Source organism: Vulpes vulpes, chromosome X (assembly GCF_048418805.1).
Source record: "Vulpes vulpes isolate BD-2025 chromosome X, VulVul3, whole genome shotgun sequence".
In the NCBI taxonomy this organism is placed as follows: domain Eukaryota; kingdom Metazoa; phylum Chordata; class Mammalia; order Carnivora; family Canidae; genus Vulpes; species Vulpes vulpes.
In genome coordinates, this window is record NC_132796.1 from 73,974,825 (window position 1) to 73,993,598 (window position 18,774).

Below are 18,774 nucleotides of genomic sequence, written 5' to 3' on the forward strand. Positions count from 1 at the left end.
CAAGAAATGGCACGACTTTCTTTCAAGATCTGTTTTGATTTCTTTACATCTTATCTGCCCAAAACAAAATCTCCTGAAGCCTCTCTAACCCAGGGATCCTCCTCACTCCAAACCCCACCCATTCCCCCCACCCTCCATCACACTTGGGGCCAGTTTTCTAGTAGATACTGCCAATGACTTTTGGCAGTGGTGCCCTAATTACTAATTTCATTTGGTGGAGATCCCTGGAAACTGGTTTCATATCTGGCACACACCACTCCAGGATCTCCCAGTTTGTGTTTCAATGTCTACAGGCTGATGCTGATTTCTAACCACTCCATGTCAATTGTTTTAGTTTGTGGGCATCACCTATGCCTTGACCATTGTGTGGCTCCTGGTGTTTGCCTGCTCTGCTGTGCCTGTGTACATTTACTTCAATACCTGGACCACCTGCCAGTCAATTGCCTTCCCCAGCAAGACTTCTGCCAGTATAGGCAGTCTCTGTGCTGATGCCAGAATGTATGGTGAGTTAGGGTATTGGGGCTTTACCTTCCCTACCTCCTATGAAAGCACTATATATTTGTTTCTTAGGATGACAAGGGTGATAACTATAGAGAAAAATATTATGGATGCCTGGATCTTACTTTGTTAATCCTTCCCCACTGAAATTGGAGAGATTTCTTCCCTTGGTATGGAACTTCTCTTGGAAGTGGTAGGAGTTTTCTTGGCTGTTCACACTGCTCTAGCCTGGTTGAGAAGCAGTACATTTCAATAACAAACACAAGATTACACAACTGTTCAGTTCCTCCTCCTCCTCCTCCTCCTCCTCCTCCTCCTCCTCCTCCCCTTCCTCGTCTTCCTCCTCCTCCTCCTCCTCTTGCTTCTTCTTCTTCTTTGCAAATCTTTACAAAAGAGGATCCTGATTGTTAGTAGGATCCCACTTTTCAGCCAAGATGATTAAAGATGGAAGAAGGGCTCTAAAAAAACATCTCCATGGAGCCCACAACTTCTTGAAGCTCACCCTGGTTAACTTGTGTGTCTTACTCAGGTGTTCTCCCATGGAATGCTTTCCCTGGCAAAGTGTGTGGCTCCAACCTTCTGTCCATCTGCAAAACAGCTGAGGTGAGTGGGTCATTTGAGTTCTTCTACAATGGAATGGCTAGTACCATACAAATTCCTACCCATGGCCTTTAATTTTAAAAATCAGAGTTGTTTTTTTTATGTGTTTTTATTTTTTGCTGGATTTTGAGCATAGATGTTAAAACATCTATTTTCCCTGGAGCTGCATAGAAAGCCTCCCATTCCAAGACTTCCTTCCTTAAAGGGGAAATTTGTAGGTTTAGGTAAAGAGCTTAATGACAAAATCCCCTAAATGAAAAAAATTATTCTTTTAGTTAAAAACCTCATCAAGAAAATGATTTGTGTGTAGAGACACTCATAGGTTTTACAAAACACTTTCAGTTTGGAATCTCTCCATCTCTAATGAGAAGCAAAACAAAAAGTACACTTGAAAGAGGAAAATACTATATTGGGAATGGATGTCATGTACACATGAGGCAGGGGAATAAGAATAAATCCTGAGGAAGAAGGCAGTAACTTTAAACATTTAAAACTTTAAACTGTGACTTTAAATTTGGGGATCCTGGGTACAACCATAGGGAACCAGTTGATTAGAAATATTTTATGAGTGCTTTATGAGTAGCCTGTGTTCTGGGTGCTATGGGGCTAGGTGCTGTGACATACAGGAGCAGGAGGCCTACACTCAGGGAAGTGACAGTTTAAAGAGGCAGAATTAACACACAGAAAGATATCAACACATTGAGAAAGCTGCATGCATGATCTATAGCAGAGCATATTTTTGCAGTTGCAAGAAACTCTTCTCCCTTTTGCATTTTTTTACAGTTCCAAATGACGTTCCACCTGTTTATTGCTGCATTTGTGGGGGCTGCAGCCACACTGGTTTCCCTGGTGAGTTGTCTCAATGATCTTGGCAAATAAATGGTCCTGGGATAGCTTGGGTACAGCTATGCTGAAAAGCAAAAAGAAAGATTCCTAACCTTGCAGTGCTGGAGAGAAGCACCTGGGAAGAGACAACAAAATGTAGACTGTGAACTGCTACTTTGGGTTGGCAAGGCAGAAAAACTTCAGGAATTAGACAGTAACAAGAAAAGTAGTGTGAGAAAAGAGAAGATGAGAAATTAATAGTCAGACATGAGAATACTTAGCATTTGCAGAGCATGTAATATTGCCAAGTGCTTTGCAGTCATAAATTGCGGTTAATTCTCAACACATCCTGGCCAGATGAGTGACAGGAACAACGAAACATGACTAAATGTGATTTGCCAAAGCCTGGAATTCTATATGCTATCAATATGAATCCAGCTTGAGCACTCTCCAGGGGATTTACTTACTCTCCTAGAACACTAGGAGGACCTTCTAGCATTATTAGAACTGTTATCACTACAAGTGATGCTATGCTCCAGGTCCTGCTGACCCGTGTTACAGTGCAGTCAGTGGGGGGTATATTCATTGTTCAGATTAAAGACCTAGGGCACTGAAGGGTAAAGGAATTTATCTGTAGTCATTAAATCAGTAGTGATAAGGATAAGCTCGCAGAACTCATGGCCCCTACTGCTGAGGCATTTATACAAACTTGAGCTGTTCTTCATTCAGTAAAATAAATTGATGCATTCAGCAGAGAGGGCTGTGATGCACATTGTGGCTGTGTGTCTGCAGCAAGCAGCTTGTGGATAACTCAGGTCACTCAGACATGTGGATAGGATGATGGCAGAGCCCATGCATTGATCACTTTCCTGAGAAAACCCAGTGCCAGGCTTAGCATGAGTATGGAATAAATCCTTGTCAGGTTGATTCTCTGGGTCTGAGACATTAGAAGGAAATGTCTCAGAGGGGACTTCTAGTCAAATATGTAGGGTGAAAACCTGGGACATGTTGCTTTTTGCAGATCAGGGGTTTTACCTTTCTTTAACTGATTTTATTTCTACCCTTCCTCATTCCCAAAAGCTTTGGAGGAAGGAGAGCTTCCTTTTCTACTCTCACTCATATTTCTCTTCTGTTTCTACAGCTCACCTTCATGATTGCTGCCACTTACAACTTTGCCGTCCTTAAACTCATGGGCCGAGGCACCAAGTTCTGATCTCCTGTAGAAATTTCCCTTTCTCTAATAGCGAGGCTCTAACCACACAGCCTACAATGCTGCGTCTCCCATGTTAACTCTTTGCCTTTGCCACTGATTGGCCCTTTTCTTACTTGACGAGTGTAACAAGAAAGGAGAGTCTTGTGGTGATTAATGTCTCTCTGTGGACTCTCCCCTCTTACATACCTCTTTTAGTCATTTTACTTCACAGCTGGTTCCTGCTAGAAATGGGAAATGCTTCAGATGGTGACTCCCCAGCTGCAAGTCACAAAGGAATGGAGGCTCTAATTCAATTTTCAAGCATCTCCTGAGGACGAGGAAGTGTTTTCTCCTCAAAGGGCACTTCCACTGATGGAAACAAAGTGGAAACAAAGTGGAAAGAAAGATGCTCAGGTAGAGAGAAGGGATGTATCTGGTCCCCTTGACATCTGTTGGGGCCAAATATATACTCCTTAGTGTACAAAACAGAAAACCTACTCCTTTTTCCCTATTATCACTGAAGATAGAAGAAGAAAAAAAGAATGCTAACAAAACAATAAGAGCATTTGCCCAAATCTACCTATTGCAGCTGGGAGAAGGGGGTCAAAGCAAGGATCTTTCACGCATAGAAAGAGAGCACTGACCCTGATGGGGATGGACTATTTAAGCCCTAACTCAGCCTACTTTATAGCATAAGGGACCGTAGTGTCTGTGTAGACCAAGGGGGCAGCTGGCCTTACACCTTATTAAAGAAGAGAAGCAGGGTATTGTCAGCATCTTCTCACTCCCTTCTCCTTGATAACAGCTACCATGACAACCCTGTGGTTTCCAAGGAGCTTAGAATGGAGAGAAATTAGCTCATATGAAAAAAAGACTGGCCTAAGGAACAGCAGTTGTTAGTTGCTAATGGTGTAAACTGACCCAGCCCTCTGGTAGACACAGGATAGATAACTCTTTGGATAGCATGTCTTTTTTCTGTTAATTAGTTGTATACTCTGGCCTCTGTCATATCTTCACAATGGTGCTCTTTTCATGGGGTATTAGCCATTCAGTTACAGAAGATGATTTGAAGATCTTGATTTGTTTCAGAATGATGCATATTTCACATTTTACAGTTTGCTTATCACTTGTTTGGGGTTGTACCAGAAGGGTCTAGAGAATGATTCTTTGATTATGATTCTCTAACAAAGGAATATTGAACGTTAAACGTTGCAAATAACATTTAAAATTGGCTAGTTCCATACATCTACTAGATTTTCTCCAAATTATTCTGCTCTTTGAAGAAACAGAATTGATGAATTTGGACCTCAATTGGAATAACCTACTTGATTGATCTTTTTAAGCTAGTGGGGGGTGATTTGATTTAGCAGTGTTAACTTGGTGTGTTAAAGTCAGATTTAACATACAGGTTATTCTTAGTATAGACCACATAACGGAATGCCCCAGCCATCAGCTATTCAGTTGGTAAGCTTCCATGGAAATGGAAAGGTGGAAAGAGTTGGAAACCTGAATAATTCCCAGGTTTAAGACTTTTCTTTTTGCATTTGTTAGCTTTGGGTTAAAAAAGAAGAGGCTGATTGGTCTTTATTGAAAGGAAGATTTTACGGATATGACTGTAGGTGTGACTCTTTTGTTGTAAAGAGTTGTTTTGTTTCTTATCCCCCCAAAGTGGTTTCAGCAGTATTTAAGGAGATGTAAGATATTTACAAAAAGGTACTTAATATTTGTTTTTAGACCAATATACAAGATAAGCTTCCAGGATACATAGAGGGAGGAGATGGAAAAGGATATGTAAGAAACCAATCAAGATCAAGGAAAGTGGAATAATCCATATCTTGTGTTTTGTTTTGATTTAATAACATAACAAATAACCAACCCTTCCCTGAAAACCTCCCATGCATACATACACACATATACACACACAAGGAGAGTTAACTGAAAGTGTTTCCTTCATTTCTGATATAGAATTTCAATTTTAACACACATAAAGGATAAACTTTTAGGAACTTATCTTACAAAATGAATTTTATAAAATTAAAGAAAAATAAAATTAAGAATGTTCTCAAACATCGTGTCCTTTGAGTGAATTGTTTTGTTTAACCCCACAATAAAAACTCAAATAATTAGACCTTTATTGTGCTTTGTTCAAGGAGCTTATTTATGTTTCAGGTCATCCATCATTTTCACGACAATTTTCTGAGAAAAAGAATAGATAAATCACTTCTAATTTTTATAGCTTAGAACACCAAGAAATAGAGTCACAGTAAATTACTCAAGAAAATAAGCACATACCTGAGCTTAGGCTGGAACTCAGGTGGGTTCTTTTGTTCATTTTTGTTTGTTTGTTTGTTTGTTTGTTTTTTGGTAGAACTCAGGTCTTAGTACCTGAGAACTTCTACTCAAGTATATATAGCAAATGCCTATATACCTGGACATGCCTGTTTTAAGGTTTCTTTTCTCTTAGAAGTTGGGTTTCAGAGTGTTCTGCTCATTCAGACTCAAATATAGTTACTTTAATATGATAATGGTACCCCAATCCTGGTGTGTTGAGCATTAAGTTATTGCTACCTTCTCTTTCAATTGTTTGGATATTCCATTAATGAGCCCTTAGTGCTTCATACATAAATAATACTTAGTTTTATCTGAAACGTACTGGATGAGAGGCTTAAGGTAGGGGCAGAGTAGATATGGTAAGGACAACGTAAATTTACACAGTCAGCAGCAGAGGCAGTATTGAAGTAAGTTAGTGATATCTGTTACCTTGGATGGCCAGCCTACTAGCCCACTTAGGACACCGCATTCACTTCCTTTTTAAGCCCTAAGCTAGAATATCACACTCTTGGACAGCATTCTACTGACAAGCTCAAAGAAAGCTGCCTTAAAATTAGTAATAGAGTTGTTATTACATAGTTGCAGCTGGCAAGGGGCATGATTGTAAAGAAAGGAGACTAGCTGGGGGCAACAGGTCAGTTGTCAGTTAAGGAGTTATATTGAAAAGTAGTTTCAGTTTAATCTCATGATTTCTGCTCCAGCACAATTAATATTCTGCAAGCAAGTCTGGTTGGATGACTTTAAGACAAAAAGCATGAAAATATGACAAGGACTTATTTTTAGAAACTGGCAAACAAGGCTACAGCACCATATTTTGGAGAATTGATTCAGGGTGCTGTAGACTGAATATATTTTTGCTTCAGAGCAGCAGAAAGCCAGTTCCCAAGAAAGCCATGTTCTCCATCTGCCCTTATTTGGCTCTGCCCTCTGGGACCGATCTACAGATGGAGTTTCCAGGCTCTCAGAAGCTGAGTGCATCTCCAGTCTATCAATCGAGCCCATTGTTCTTAGCTCTCCCACATACCATAAACCTCCTTTCTCTGAACTGAAAGAGCTCTCTTTGTGCTTAGATCAGCCAAAGATCAAGATGCAGCAGTATAAACAAGAAACATTTTCTTACAGCGTCAGTTGTATTACTTTTCCTATCTTCAGGGTCAGCACTGAGTGCAGTTATGCAGGATGTGGATGCTGCAGCTTTGGCTAAAGCAACGATTGTTCATTCATTAATTCAATCTACAAACATTTATTGAGCACCTACTAAGCTTTTGCAAAACTCTGGGAATTTTATATTTGGGGGTGGTGTGAGTAGAAAGGTAATAAAGTTATGATCTTACATTCAAGGATCTCATTCAGCCTCAACCACAAAAGAGAGGTCTTCTAGGGTGAAGCAGAGTGGAAGCAGGGAGTATTCAAGAAGCAATCTGACTGGCTGACTGCAGTGGACATCTGAATTCTCCCCCTCAGTAAGTGGGAGAGGTGGTGGTTAAGGGCCATGAATTCACGTGGCTCTGGTTTTCTAGGGCCCTGATAAAAACAAAACTTCAATTTAGAGTCCTGACAACTTGTGACTTGCTCCCTCCCTGTCACCCTGCTTCTGACCTTCCATGTGACGGTATTTATGCACACACTGTCACAATGCATGCTTCCACCCACTCAGTCATCTGGGGAGTCAGAGAGCACATGGATCTGGATATATATAAACACAAGCTATTCAGCATGGCTTTTCCTTTTTGCCCAGGATAAGTCTGAGAAGCCATGGAAGAGTAATATAAGATACAAGGTACTTCTTTCTGAATTTTCTTAGTATGAGCACAGATAATGCCAATTTTGACATAAAGAGTTACCTTGATGAAAGTTCAATAACAAATGGAAGAAATATTCATTATTACATTAAAAATTAATACTTTGCCCTTTCCTATATCAATAAACAGGTAAGGAATTCAAGGCAGTATCTATAAGCTGAGATAATTTTACTTGTTCACTTTGAAACAAGCAACCATGCTCTTCATAATATTTATTGTCCTCCAGAGTTTGGTGTTTGTGTGTTCTTGCTCTGGTACCCTTTGATTGATCTACTTTATTACAAAGGAAAGAAAAATAAGATAAAGAAATTAATATTTTCCAGATTATGAAATAACCAAAATATATACAACATTAGCATTTTATTCAAACCTTCAACAAATATCTATTTAACAAATTCTCTGTGCCAACTATTATGCTAGGTGCTAGTAATACAACAGTGAATAAAATGAGTAGTCTTTGGCCTCATAGAACTCAACTTAAAGACAAAAGGGTTAGAGAGGGAAATAGGATTTGTGGTAAAGAATGAGACTAACATTCTTTGACAAAAAGTGGAAAAGATAGAATCAGGGAGAAACTTGTACAGTCCTCTTAGAAACAAAGGGCCAAGTAAAAGAAGTGTAGGTATGCAAGTCTGCATCTAGAGAAAGAGGGCTGACAATATTTAAGGTCAAAAAATGTTACATGGCCTTGTACTCTTTTGCTGACCAGTATGGACAGTAAGCCAGCTCTGGGCTCCAAAGAACTAACTTCATGGATACTACATGTGTTATGTGAAACCCTGGCTTTCAAACATGAAAAGGGAAAATATAAAACTGGATTCTGAGGGTTACAATATTAAAACTGAACAAATCAGCTGATAATTGAAAATTTGTAGATGGCTCTAATTCTATTTGATGACTTGAGATAACATGTAGAATGGCTTTAAAAAAAGAAGGGAAATATGGCTCTTGCAATCAAAGCTCTCTTCCATGACCTCAAATGTACCAGATAAGAATTTGCAAAAATCTCATTTAAAATCTTATATCAGTCCTCATAAACAAAAAAATACATCTGAATGGAAACATAAGCATTCTCCTATATGCAGATGATATTATCACAAACTAGGAGTGGATTTAGTAAACAAATGGCTCAGCTAATTATTGTTGGAAAGAAAGCCTACATACCAATTTTCCTAAAATCAGATTTACATTTTCAGTATGTATTTCCAACTTCTTGTTGGTGAATAATGTAAATACTTCTATGGAGCAAGTACCACAGGATATATTCTGCAATTAGTTTTTATATGGGTGGATACACAAGTAAATTACATTTCTCAAAGCCAGGTGGTTTATGGGTGTTTAATGAACGTGTGTGTGTGTGTGTGTGTGTGTGTGTGTGTGTGTGTGTGTTGCTATTGTTTGTTTGGATTTAGTAGCTCAGGTTGTTACAATTTTTTTAATGAAAATTTAAAAAATTATTTGAGAGAGAGAGTGAGTGAGAGAGAAAGAAAGAGCGCACAAGCAGGGAGAGTGGCAGGCAGAGGGAGAGGAAGAAGCAGGCTCCCCACTAAGCAGGGAGTCTGATGCGAAACTCAATCCCAGGACCCTGGATCATGACCTGAGTTAAAGGCAGATCCCTAACCAACTGAACCACCCAGGTGCCCTGTTACTACCACTTAAAAATATTTCTAGGTTAAAATGTTTTAAAATGTCATGCTTTTGACATTGAGGGTTGACAGTTTATTTATTTTAGTGGTAAAGAAGACCCAGAATACTGAAAAAAAATCTTGGCCCAGTCCACAAGCAGCCATACCTCCAACAGTCATAGTGATACTTTATTGAACTCTCCACAAAGTACAGTACTTTTGACATCTTATCTCACTGAATCCTTATATCAGTCCTCAGCTCCAGACTAGAGCATGCGCCATTATTGGTCACATCAGTTTAGGTTTGAGGCTGTCAATCTTACCCCACTTCAATTGGCTGCTAAACTGCAGAGATGAGCTACATCCAGGTGCTTGTCTGGGATGAGAAGCTCAGTCATTGTAGCTCAGTCCCCACCAGAAATGCCACTGAGAGAAGCAGTAGTTCCAAAGGATAACCTAAAGGGGGTATAGCCTATTCATTTCCTAATTATCTCCAAACATCTTTGATTTTGTAAAATATAGTAAAACATGTTGAACCCACACTTCTTCTCTCCCCCCACTCTGCCCCTCCACCCCATGACCGTGCTTCTCAAAGAGTGGTCTGAGGACAAGCAGCATCGAGATCACCTGGGAATTCATTATAAATGCATAATCCCATGCCCTGCCCTGGAATGACTGTATCAGAACACTGTACTTTAATAAGATCCCAGGATGATGTGTGTATACATTAAAATTTGAGATTGTTTGTAAGTAATTACATAAGAATACATTAAAATGTATAATACACTTAGTTTAAAAATTAATGTTACATTCATAATATATGTAGTATAAAGCATGCAGAACAGAATATTTAAAAGTATGAGATGAGATAAATATGAATAATACTTTAAAATAAATGTTCTTGGGATCCCTGGGTGGCGCAGCGGTTTAGCGCCTGCCTTTGGCCCAGGGCGCGATCCTGGAGACCCGGGATCGCATCCCACATCGGGCTCCCGGTGCATGGAGCCTGCTTCTCCCTCTGCCTGTGTCTCTGCCTCTCTCTCTCTCTCTCTCTCTGTGATGACTATCATAAATAAATAAAAATTAAAAAAAAATAAAATAAATGTTCTTTTATAGATTATATATAAATTTATCTCTTATTTGAAGCATATTGTGATAAATATTTTAGTGAGAACAATGTGATAGACTATGCCTCATTAATTTTGAAATGATTTAACATTTTGGAATACTGAGTTCATTTTATTTTATTTTATTTTTATAAATTAATTTTTATTGGTGTTCAATTTACCAATATAGAGAAAAACACCCAGTGCTCATCCCGTCAAGTGTCCGCCTCAGTGCCCGTCACCCATTCCCCCCCACCCCCCGCCCTCCTCCCCTTCCACCACCCCTAGTTCGTTTCCCAGAGTTAGGAGTCTTTATGTTCTGTCTCCCTGATATTTCCCACACATTTCTTTTCCCTTCCGTTATATTCCCTTTGACTATTATTTATATTCCCCAAATGAATGAGAACATACACTGTTTGTCCTTCTCTGATTGACTTATTTCACTCAGCATAATACCCTCCAGTTCCATCCACGTTGAAGCAAATGGTGGGTATTTGTCGTTTCTAATGGCTGAGGAATATTCCATTGTATACATAAACCACATCTTCTTTATCCATTCATCTTTCGATGGACACTGAGGCTCCTTCCACAGTTTGGCTATTGTGGCCATTGCTGCTAGAAACATCGGGGTGCAGGTGTCTCGGCGTTTCATTGCATCTGAATCTTTGGGGTAGATCCCCAACAGTGCAATTGCTGGGTCGTAGGGCAGGTCTATTTTGAACTCTTTGAGGAACCTCCACACAGTTTTCCAGAGTGGCTGCACCAGTTCACATTCCCACCAACAGTGCAGGAGGGTTCCCCTTTCTCCACATCCTCTCCAACATTTGTTGTTTCCTGCCTTGTTAATTTTCCCCATTCTCACTAGTGTGAGGTGGTATCTCATTGTGGTTTTGATTTGTATTTCCCTGATGGCAAGTGATGCAGAGCATTTTCTCATGTGCATGTTGGCCATGTCCATGTCTTCCTCTGTGAGATTTCTCTTCATGTCTTTTGCCCATTTCATGATTGGATTGTTTGTTTCTTTGGTGTTGAGTTGAATAAGTTCTTTATAGATTTTGGAAACTAGCCCTTTATCTGATATGTCATTTGCAAATATCTTCTCCCATTCAGTAGGTTGTCTTTTAGTTTTGTTGACTGTATCCTTTGCTGTGCAAAAGCTTCTTATCTTGATGAAGTCCCAATAGTTCATTTTTGCTTTTGTTTCTTTTGCCTTTGTGGATGTATCTTGCAAGAATTTACTGTGGCCAAGTTCAAAAACGGTGTTGCCTGTGTTCTCCTCAAGGATTTTGATGGAATCTTGTCTCACATTTAAATCTCTCATCCATTTTGAGTTTATCTTTGTGTATGGTGCAAGAGAGTGGTCCAGTTTCATTCTTCTGCATGTGGATGTCCAATTTTCCCAACACCATTTATTGAAGAGACTGTCTTTCTTCCAATGGATAGTCTTTCCTCCTTTCTCGAATACTAGTTGAACATACAGTTCAGGGCCCACTTCTGGGTTCTCTATTCTGTTCCATTGATCTATGTGTCTGTTTTTGTGCCAGTACCACACCGTCTTGATGACCACAGCTTTGTAGTACAACCTGAAATCTGGCATTGTGATGCCCCCAGCTATGGTTTTCTTTTTTAAAATTCCCTTGGCTATTCGGGGTCTCTTCTGATTCCACACAAATCTTAAAATAATTTGTTCTAACTCTCTGAAGAAAGTCCATGGTATTTTGATAGGGATTGCATTAAACGTGTAAATTGCCCTGCGTAACATTGACATTTTTACAATATTAATTCTGCCAATCCATGAGCATGGAACATTTTTCCATCTCTTTGTGTCTTCCTCAATTTCTTTCAGAAGTGTTCTATAGTTTTTAGGGTATAGATCCTTTACCTCTTTGGTTAGGTTTATTCCTAGGTATCTTATGCTTTTGGGTGCAATTGTAAATGGGATTGACTCCTTAATTTCTCTTTCTTCAGTCTCATTGTTAGTGTATAGAAATGCCATTGATTTCTGGGCATTGATTTTGTATCCTGCCACGCTACCAAATTGCTATATGAGTTCTAGCAATCTTGGGGTGGAGGCTTTTGGGTTTTCTATGCAGAGTATCATGTCATCAGCGAGGAGGGAGTGTTTGACTTCTTCTTTGCCAATTTGAATGCCTCTAATGTCTTTTTGTTGTCTGATTGCTGAGGCGAGGACTTCCAGTACTATGTTGAATAGCAGTGGTGAGAGTGGACATCCCTGTCTTGTTCCTGATCTTAGGGGAAAGGCTCCCAGTGCTTCCCCATTGAGAATGATATTTGCTGTGGGCTTTTCGTAGATGGCTTTTAAGATGTCGAGGAAAGTTCCCTCTATCCCAACACTCTGAAGGGTTTTGATCAGGAATGGATGCTGTATTTTCTCAAATGCTTTCTCTGCATCTAATGAGAGTATCATATGGTTCTTGGTTTTTCTCTTGCTGATATGATGAATCACATTGATGGTTTTACGAGTGTTGAACCAGCCTTGTGTCCCGGGGATAAATCCTACTTGGTCGTGGTGAATAATTTTCTTAATGTGTTGTTGGATCCTATTGGCTAGTATCTTGTTGAGAATTTTTGCATCCATGTTCATCAGGGATATTGGTCTGTAATTCTCCTTTTTGGTGGGGTCTTTGTCTGGTTTTGGAATTAAGGTGTTGCTGGCCTCATAGAACGAATTTGGAAGTACTCCATCTCTTTCTATCTTTCCAAATAGCTTTAGTAGAATAGGTATGATTTCTTCTTTAAACGTTTGATAGAATTCCCCTGGGAAACCATCTGGCCCTGGACTCTTGTGTCTTGGGAGGTTTTTGATGACTGCTTCAATTTCCTCCCTGGTTATTGGCCTGTTCAGGTTTTCTATTTCGTCCTGTTCCAGTTTTGGTAGTTTGTGGCTTTCCAGGAATGTGTCCATTTCTTCTAGATTTCCTAATTTATTGGCGTAGAGCTGTTCATAATATGTTTTTAAAATCGTTTGTATTTCCTTGGTGTTGGTAGTGATCTCTCCTTTCTCATTCATGATTTTATTAGTTTGAGTCTTCTCTCTCTTCTTTTTAATAAGGTTGGCTAATGGTTTATCTATCTTATTAATTCTTTCAAAGAACCAACTCCTGGTTCTGTTGATCTGTTCCACAGTTCTTTTGGTCTCGATTTCATTTAGTTCTGCTCGAATTTTAATTAACTGTCTTCTTCTGCTGGGGGGTGGGGTCCATTTGTTGCTTTTTCTCTAGTTCCTTTATGTGTAAGGTGAGCTTTTGAATTTGAGTTCTTTCCAGTTTTTGAATGGATGCTTGTATTGCGATGTATTTCCCCCTCAGGACTGCTTTTGCTGCATCCCAAAGATTTTGAACGATTGTATCTTCATTCTCATTAGTTTCCATGAATCTTTTTAATTCTTCCTTAATTTCCTGGTTGACCTTTTCATCTTTTAGCAGGATGGTCCTTAACCTCCACGTGTTTGTGGTCCTTCCAAACTTCTTGTTGTGATTAAGTTCTAATTTCAAGGCATTATGGTCTGAGAATATACAGGGGACTATCCCGATCTTTTGGTATCGGTTCAGACCCGATTTGTGACCCAGTATGTGGTCTATTCTGGAGAAAGTTCCATGTGCACTTGAGAAGAATGTGTATTCAGTTGAGTTTGGATATAAAGTTCTGTAGATATCTGTGAAATCCATCTGGTCCAATGTATCATTTAAAGCTCTCGTTTCTTTGGAGATGTTGTGCTTACAAGACTTATCGAGGGTAGAAAGAGCTAGATTGAAGTCACCAAGTATAAGTGTATTATTATCTAAGTATTTCTTCAGTTTGGTTATTAATTGGTTTAAATATTTGGCAGCTCCCACATTCGGGGCATATATATTGAGGATTGTTAAGTCCTCTTGTTGAATAGATCCTTTGAGTATGAGATAGTGTCCCTCTTCATCTCTCACTATAGTCTTCGGGGTAAATTTTAATTTATCTGACATGAGGATGGCTACCCCTGCTTTCTTTTGAGGACCATTTGAATGGTAAATGGTTCTCCAACCTTTTATTTTCAGGTTGTAGGTGTCCTTCTGTCTAAAATGAGTCTCTTGTAGACAGCAAATAGATGGGTCCTGCTTTTTTATCCAGTCTGAAACCCTGCGCCTTTTGATGGGGTCATTAAGCCCGCTCACGTTCAGAGTTACTATTGACAGATATGAGTTTAGTGTCATCATATCTATTCAGTCCTTGTTTTTGTGGATTGTTCCACTGAACTTCTTCTTAAAGGGGAATTTTAAGAGTCCCCCTTAAAATTTCTTGCAGAGCTGGTTTGGAGGTCACATATTCTTTCAGTTCCTGCCTGTCTTGGAAGCTCTTTATCTCTCCTTCCATTTTGAAGGAGAGCCTTGCTGGATAAAGTATTCTTGGTTGCATGTTCTTCTCATTTAGGACCCTGAATATATCCTGCCAGCCCTTTCTGGCCTGCCAGGTCTCTGTGGAGAGGTCTGCTGTTACCCTAATATTCCTCCCCATAAAAGTGAGGGACTTTTTTTCTCTTGCTGCTTTAAGGATCTTCTCCTTATCTTTGGAATTTGCAAGCTTCACTATTAAATGTCGAGGTGTTGAATGGTTTTTGTTGATTTTAGGGGGGGATCTCTCTATTTCCTGGATCTGAATGCCTGTTTCCCTTCCCAGATTCGGAAAGTTTTCAGCTAGGATTTGTTCAAATACATATTCTTGCACTCTGGCCCTTTCGGCGCCCTCGGGAACCCCAATTAAACGTAGGTTTTTCTTCCTCAGGCTGTCATTTATTTCCCTTAATCTATCCTCATGGTCTTTTAGTTGCCTGTCTCTTTTTTCCTCAGTTTCCCTCTTTGCCATCAACTTGTCTTCTATGTCACTCACTCGTTCTTCCACCTCGTTAAGCCTCGTCGTTAGGACTTCTAGCTTGGATTGCATCTCATTTAATTGATTTTTAATTTCTGCCTGATTGGATCTAAATTCTGCAGTCATGAAGTCTCTTGAGTCCTTTATGGTTTTTTCTAGAGCCACCAGTAGCTGTATAATAGTGCTTCTGAATTGGCTTTCTGACATTGAATTCTAATCCATATTTTGTAACTCTGTGGGAGAGAGGGCTGTTTCTGAGTCTTTTTTTTGAGGTGAGGTTTTCCTTCTAGTCATTTTGCTCAGTGCAGAGTGGCCAAATCAAGTTGTATTGGGAAAAGGAGAAAAAGAGAGAGAAGGAAAGAAAAGAGAAAAAGAAAAAAGAGAAAGAAGAAAAAAAGGGAAAAAAGAAGAAAAAGAGAAAGAAAAAGAAAGAAAGGAGAAAAAAAGTGGGGTGGGGTGGGGGAAGCAATCAGAAATCAAAAAGAAAGAAAGAAAAAAAAACAGAACAAGGAAAAACAAAAAAAAACGTGGGAGTATCTTCTGATTCTGTATACTTTAAGTCCCTTGACTTCCCCTGGACCTGGTCCTTCTAGGTGGTCTTCTGGGGGAGGGGCCTGCTGTGCTGATTTTCAGGTGTTAGCACTTGGGGGAGCTGCTCTGCCCCTGCCTGGTGCAGGGCTCAGTGGGGGTTGTTTACCCCGTGAGGCCCCGGGAGGAAGCCACAGTGGCGGGGCGGCAGCTCTGGGAACCTGGAGTCAGCTCCCACAGTAACTCCGGGGCTCTCCGTCTGCAGGGCCTGGAGGCTCCGGGGCGGGGCCGCTGTTCTGCTCAGCTCCAGGCAGGATCGTCCTTGCTGTCCTGGGCCCTCCCGGCCTCTGCCTGTCCCTGGGGGAGGCCGGATCCTGGGCTGTGTCCTTGCGCCCTGTGCTCCGGAGCATGCGCTGTTGGATTCGCGCTCCCGCCCCGCAGCCCCCTTCGCGGAGCCACCGTCCGAGCTGCTCCCGGAGCCACGCCGCCCCCTCCGCGCGGAGCTTCTTCCTCTGCCCGAGCTGCCGCCGCCGAGCTGCTCCCAGAGCCGCGCAGCCCCCTCCGCGGAGCCGCTGCCCGAGCCCCTCCGAGGTGCTCCGGGTCCCGCCGTGCGCGCTGCAGCCCTTAGGGAGCTCGGCGCATCTCCCCGGGGCGCAGTTCCTCTGTTACTGTCCCAGGGAGCCTGAGGGCATCCCTGCCTTTCTGGGGATCCTGCTCCAATTCCCCGGGAGGCCTTTCCGCCCAGGAAGGTTGGTGCAGCTCCTGCTCCTCCGGGACGGGGCTCTCCTGTCCTGGGGACACTCGCCCCGGCCTCAGCCCGGCTCCTCGCGGGGCCCCTCCCCCTTGGAGGCCTTTTGTTTCTTTATTTCTTTTTTCCCCCGTCTTCCTACCTTGATAGAAGCGCGAACTCTTCTCACTGTAGCATTCCAGCTGGTCTCTCTTTAAATCTCAGGCCGAATTCGTAGATTTTCAGGATGATTTGAAGGTTTTCTAGGTAATTTGTTGGGGACAGGTGATTTGGAGACCCTACTCTTCCGCCAGGCTCTTGCCCCTCCCCCTAGTATGTATTTTTTTAGCTGTTTATTTTTTGATAAAATTTGTTCTGCACTTTGTGGCTACATAAGTTTACACAGTGGCATTTATGCTGCGGGACTCTTTTGCATTGTGGGGACTAGGTGTCCCAAGTTCTGATTAGCTTGTTCCAGCCCTTGGCATCCTGTTCTCACTAATCTTATTTTGTCCTCAACATACCGTCTTCCCAGGACAAACAGGATAGTTTTGCTATACAAATGTGTTTCCTACTTTCAAAGTCCTGCTCCCTTAAGATAAGAGGATGTGTTCCCTATCCTGTGAGGACCATAGAGCAGTGGTTAAATGCAGACACTCTAGAATCTACCTACATTTAAATCTTGCCAGGAGTTGGGAGGTGGTAGGAAGAAATGGGGACATTTTGGCCAAAGGGTACAAAGTTTCAGTTATGCAAAATAAATAAGTTCTGAAAATCTACTTTACAGCATAAGGCTTATTATTAACAATACTGTATGGTACTCTTAAAATTTTGCTAAGAAGGTAGATCTTGTGTTAAGCCTTCTTACCACAAAAAGAAAAACAAAACAAAACAAAAGGGGCAGAAGGAAATTTTCAGAGCTGGTGGCTAAGTTTATGGCATTGATAGTGAGTCATTATGTGACCCAACATAGAGGGTCACACTAAAACCCAGTCCTGAGGACATTATTGCACCCAAATGTAAGCCCAGGAAGGCAGAGGAAGAGGAAATGAGGTAAAGCCTACAATGGATCCATTCTTTTGGTAACCCTGTTTTAAAGTAGTAATCCCTAGATATTTTAGAATTGAAAACGATTGCTTCTTTTATTTTAGTTTATCTCATTATCTTTTCCTTAAAATGTATGGCACATGCATTTAAAAATTGAACCACACTAAAATCTTATTTGTATCATTTTCTTGATACTCATTGGAAAAACTGGAGAAGGAGGTAATGAGGCACTTATAAAAGCCTCCTTTACCTGTGAAAGTAAAAGCATTGGGCGTAGAGCTATTTTTATTCAAATTTATATCTATTTCTAAATTGTTTCCTAGACAGGATATCTTTCAGGCTGATGTATTAAAATGACAGAAAAAACTTAAGTTCTTATTAGAGTTGAACTATCAAATATGCTCAGATCTGGTTGAGAGATGTCAATTCACCATATTTGAATACATACATTAACTCACTGGCAAAATCACATCTAATCCCAGTGTTGTAAAAGTTTCTGAATTCTGGAGTTTGAAGTCAGGGCTGGGGAAAATCAGATCCACAACTGTTTTCTTTCTTTGTCTCAATCCTGACCATCCTGTGCACTTCTGCAGAGATGAGAGGGAAAAGAGGGAAAGGAAAAAACCCCAACAAAGCAAGAGGTTGTTTTGGAACAGTTCCAACAACTCAGAAATGGATGAAATTATTAAAGTGATTTATGTGTTCCTGACCAAAAAAAAAAAAAAAATCCAAAATACAACATCAATGAGGCACCGGGGTGGCTTTGGCTCAGATCGTGATCCCCGGGTTCTGAGATGGAGTTCTGCATCAGGTTCCCCACAGGGAAACTACTTCTCCTTCTGCCTATGTCTCCACCTCTCTGTGTCTCTCATGAATAAACTTTTTTTAAAAAATACATCAGTAATCATAAGGAGTCTGCTTTACTCCGCCATTCAAATAAAGCATGATTATTTTTGATACTGAGACTGCAGAGGCCTTCTGAGTAAATATAGTATAATAAATGACACCCACAAAAATACACCCATAGTAAACAGTCACTGTTGCATAAGACCACTTTTTTAAAACACCCCTTAATATAAGTCACTGACAGCACAGAGCAATTTACTAAAACAGAGCAATTGACTAAAAATAATTCCATGGGGACCAATATGAACCTATTCAAGTATGTCGCCGCCTGTCAATCTGACTTAAATCAAGAAATTTTTAGACTCTAAAGTGGAGCAATTCCCAAGGCTTTGTCCTTCTGTATGCTTGTAGGTAGCATAGAAAATGGAGGCATTTCTGCAAAGAATCAATCACCATATCCATATGAATACCAAACATATCAGTAAAATGAATGAATGATCTATATGTGTGTGGATAGCAATAACCATTTTAAAGTGTTTTTTTTAAAAGTGTTCATGAATATTTACTGTTGTTGAAGTGGAGTGATTGGTACATGGAATTGATTGTGCCATTCTACACTTTTGTATGTGTCTGAAATTTTCTGTAAGAAAAAGCTTTAAAAGAGCATTACTGAATTAGTAGATTTTAAATGTTTTCTCAACCAATAAATACAAAAAGTACAGATACTATCACGGTGGAGGCCTAAGAAAAGTTTTCTGCTTAGAAAGAGATTTTTGGGGTGCCT

At 40.4% G+C, this 18,774-nt stretch overlaps 1 protein-coding gene across 3 annotated transcripts in view; it reads left to right on the forward strand.

Moving 5' to 3' along the window:
• PLP1 (proteolipid protein 1) overlaps window positions 1-5,182 on the forward strand; it is a 38,124-nt gene extending 32,942 nt beyond the window's left edge. For all 3 annotated transcript variants that reach the window (XM_072743557.1, XM_025988151.2, XM_025988152.2), the window contains exons 5-8: window positions 335-503; window positions 1,028-1,101; window positions 1,882-1,947; window positions 3,065-5,182. In XM_072743557.1, the coding sequence (XP_072599658.1) occupies window positions 335-503; window positions 1,028-1,101; window positions 1,882-1,947; window positions 3,065-3,136 (381 nt within the window). In that variant the 3' untranslated portion in view covers window positions 3,137-5,182. The remainder of the gene's footprint in view (window positions 1-334; window positions 504-1,027; window positions 1,102-1,881; window positions 1,948-3,064) is intronic.
• Window positions 5,183-18,774: the final 13,592 nt, after the last annotated feature.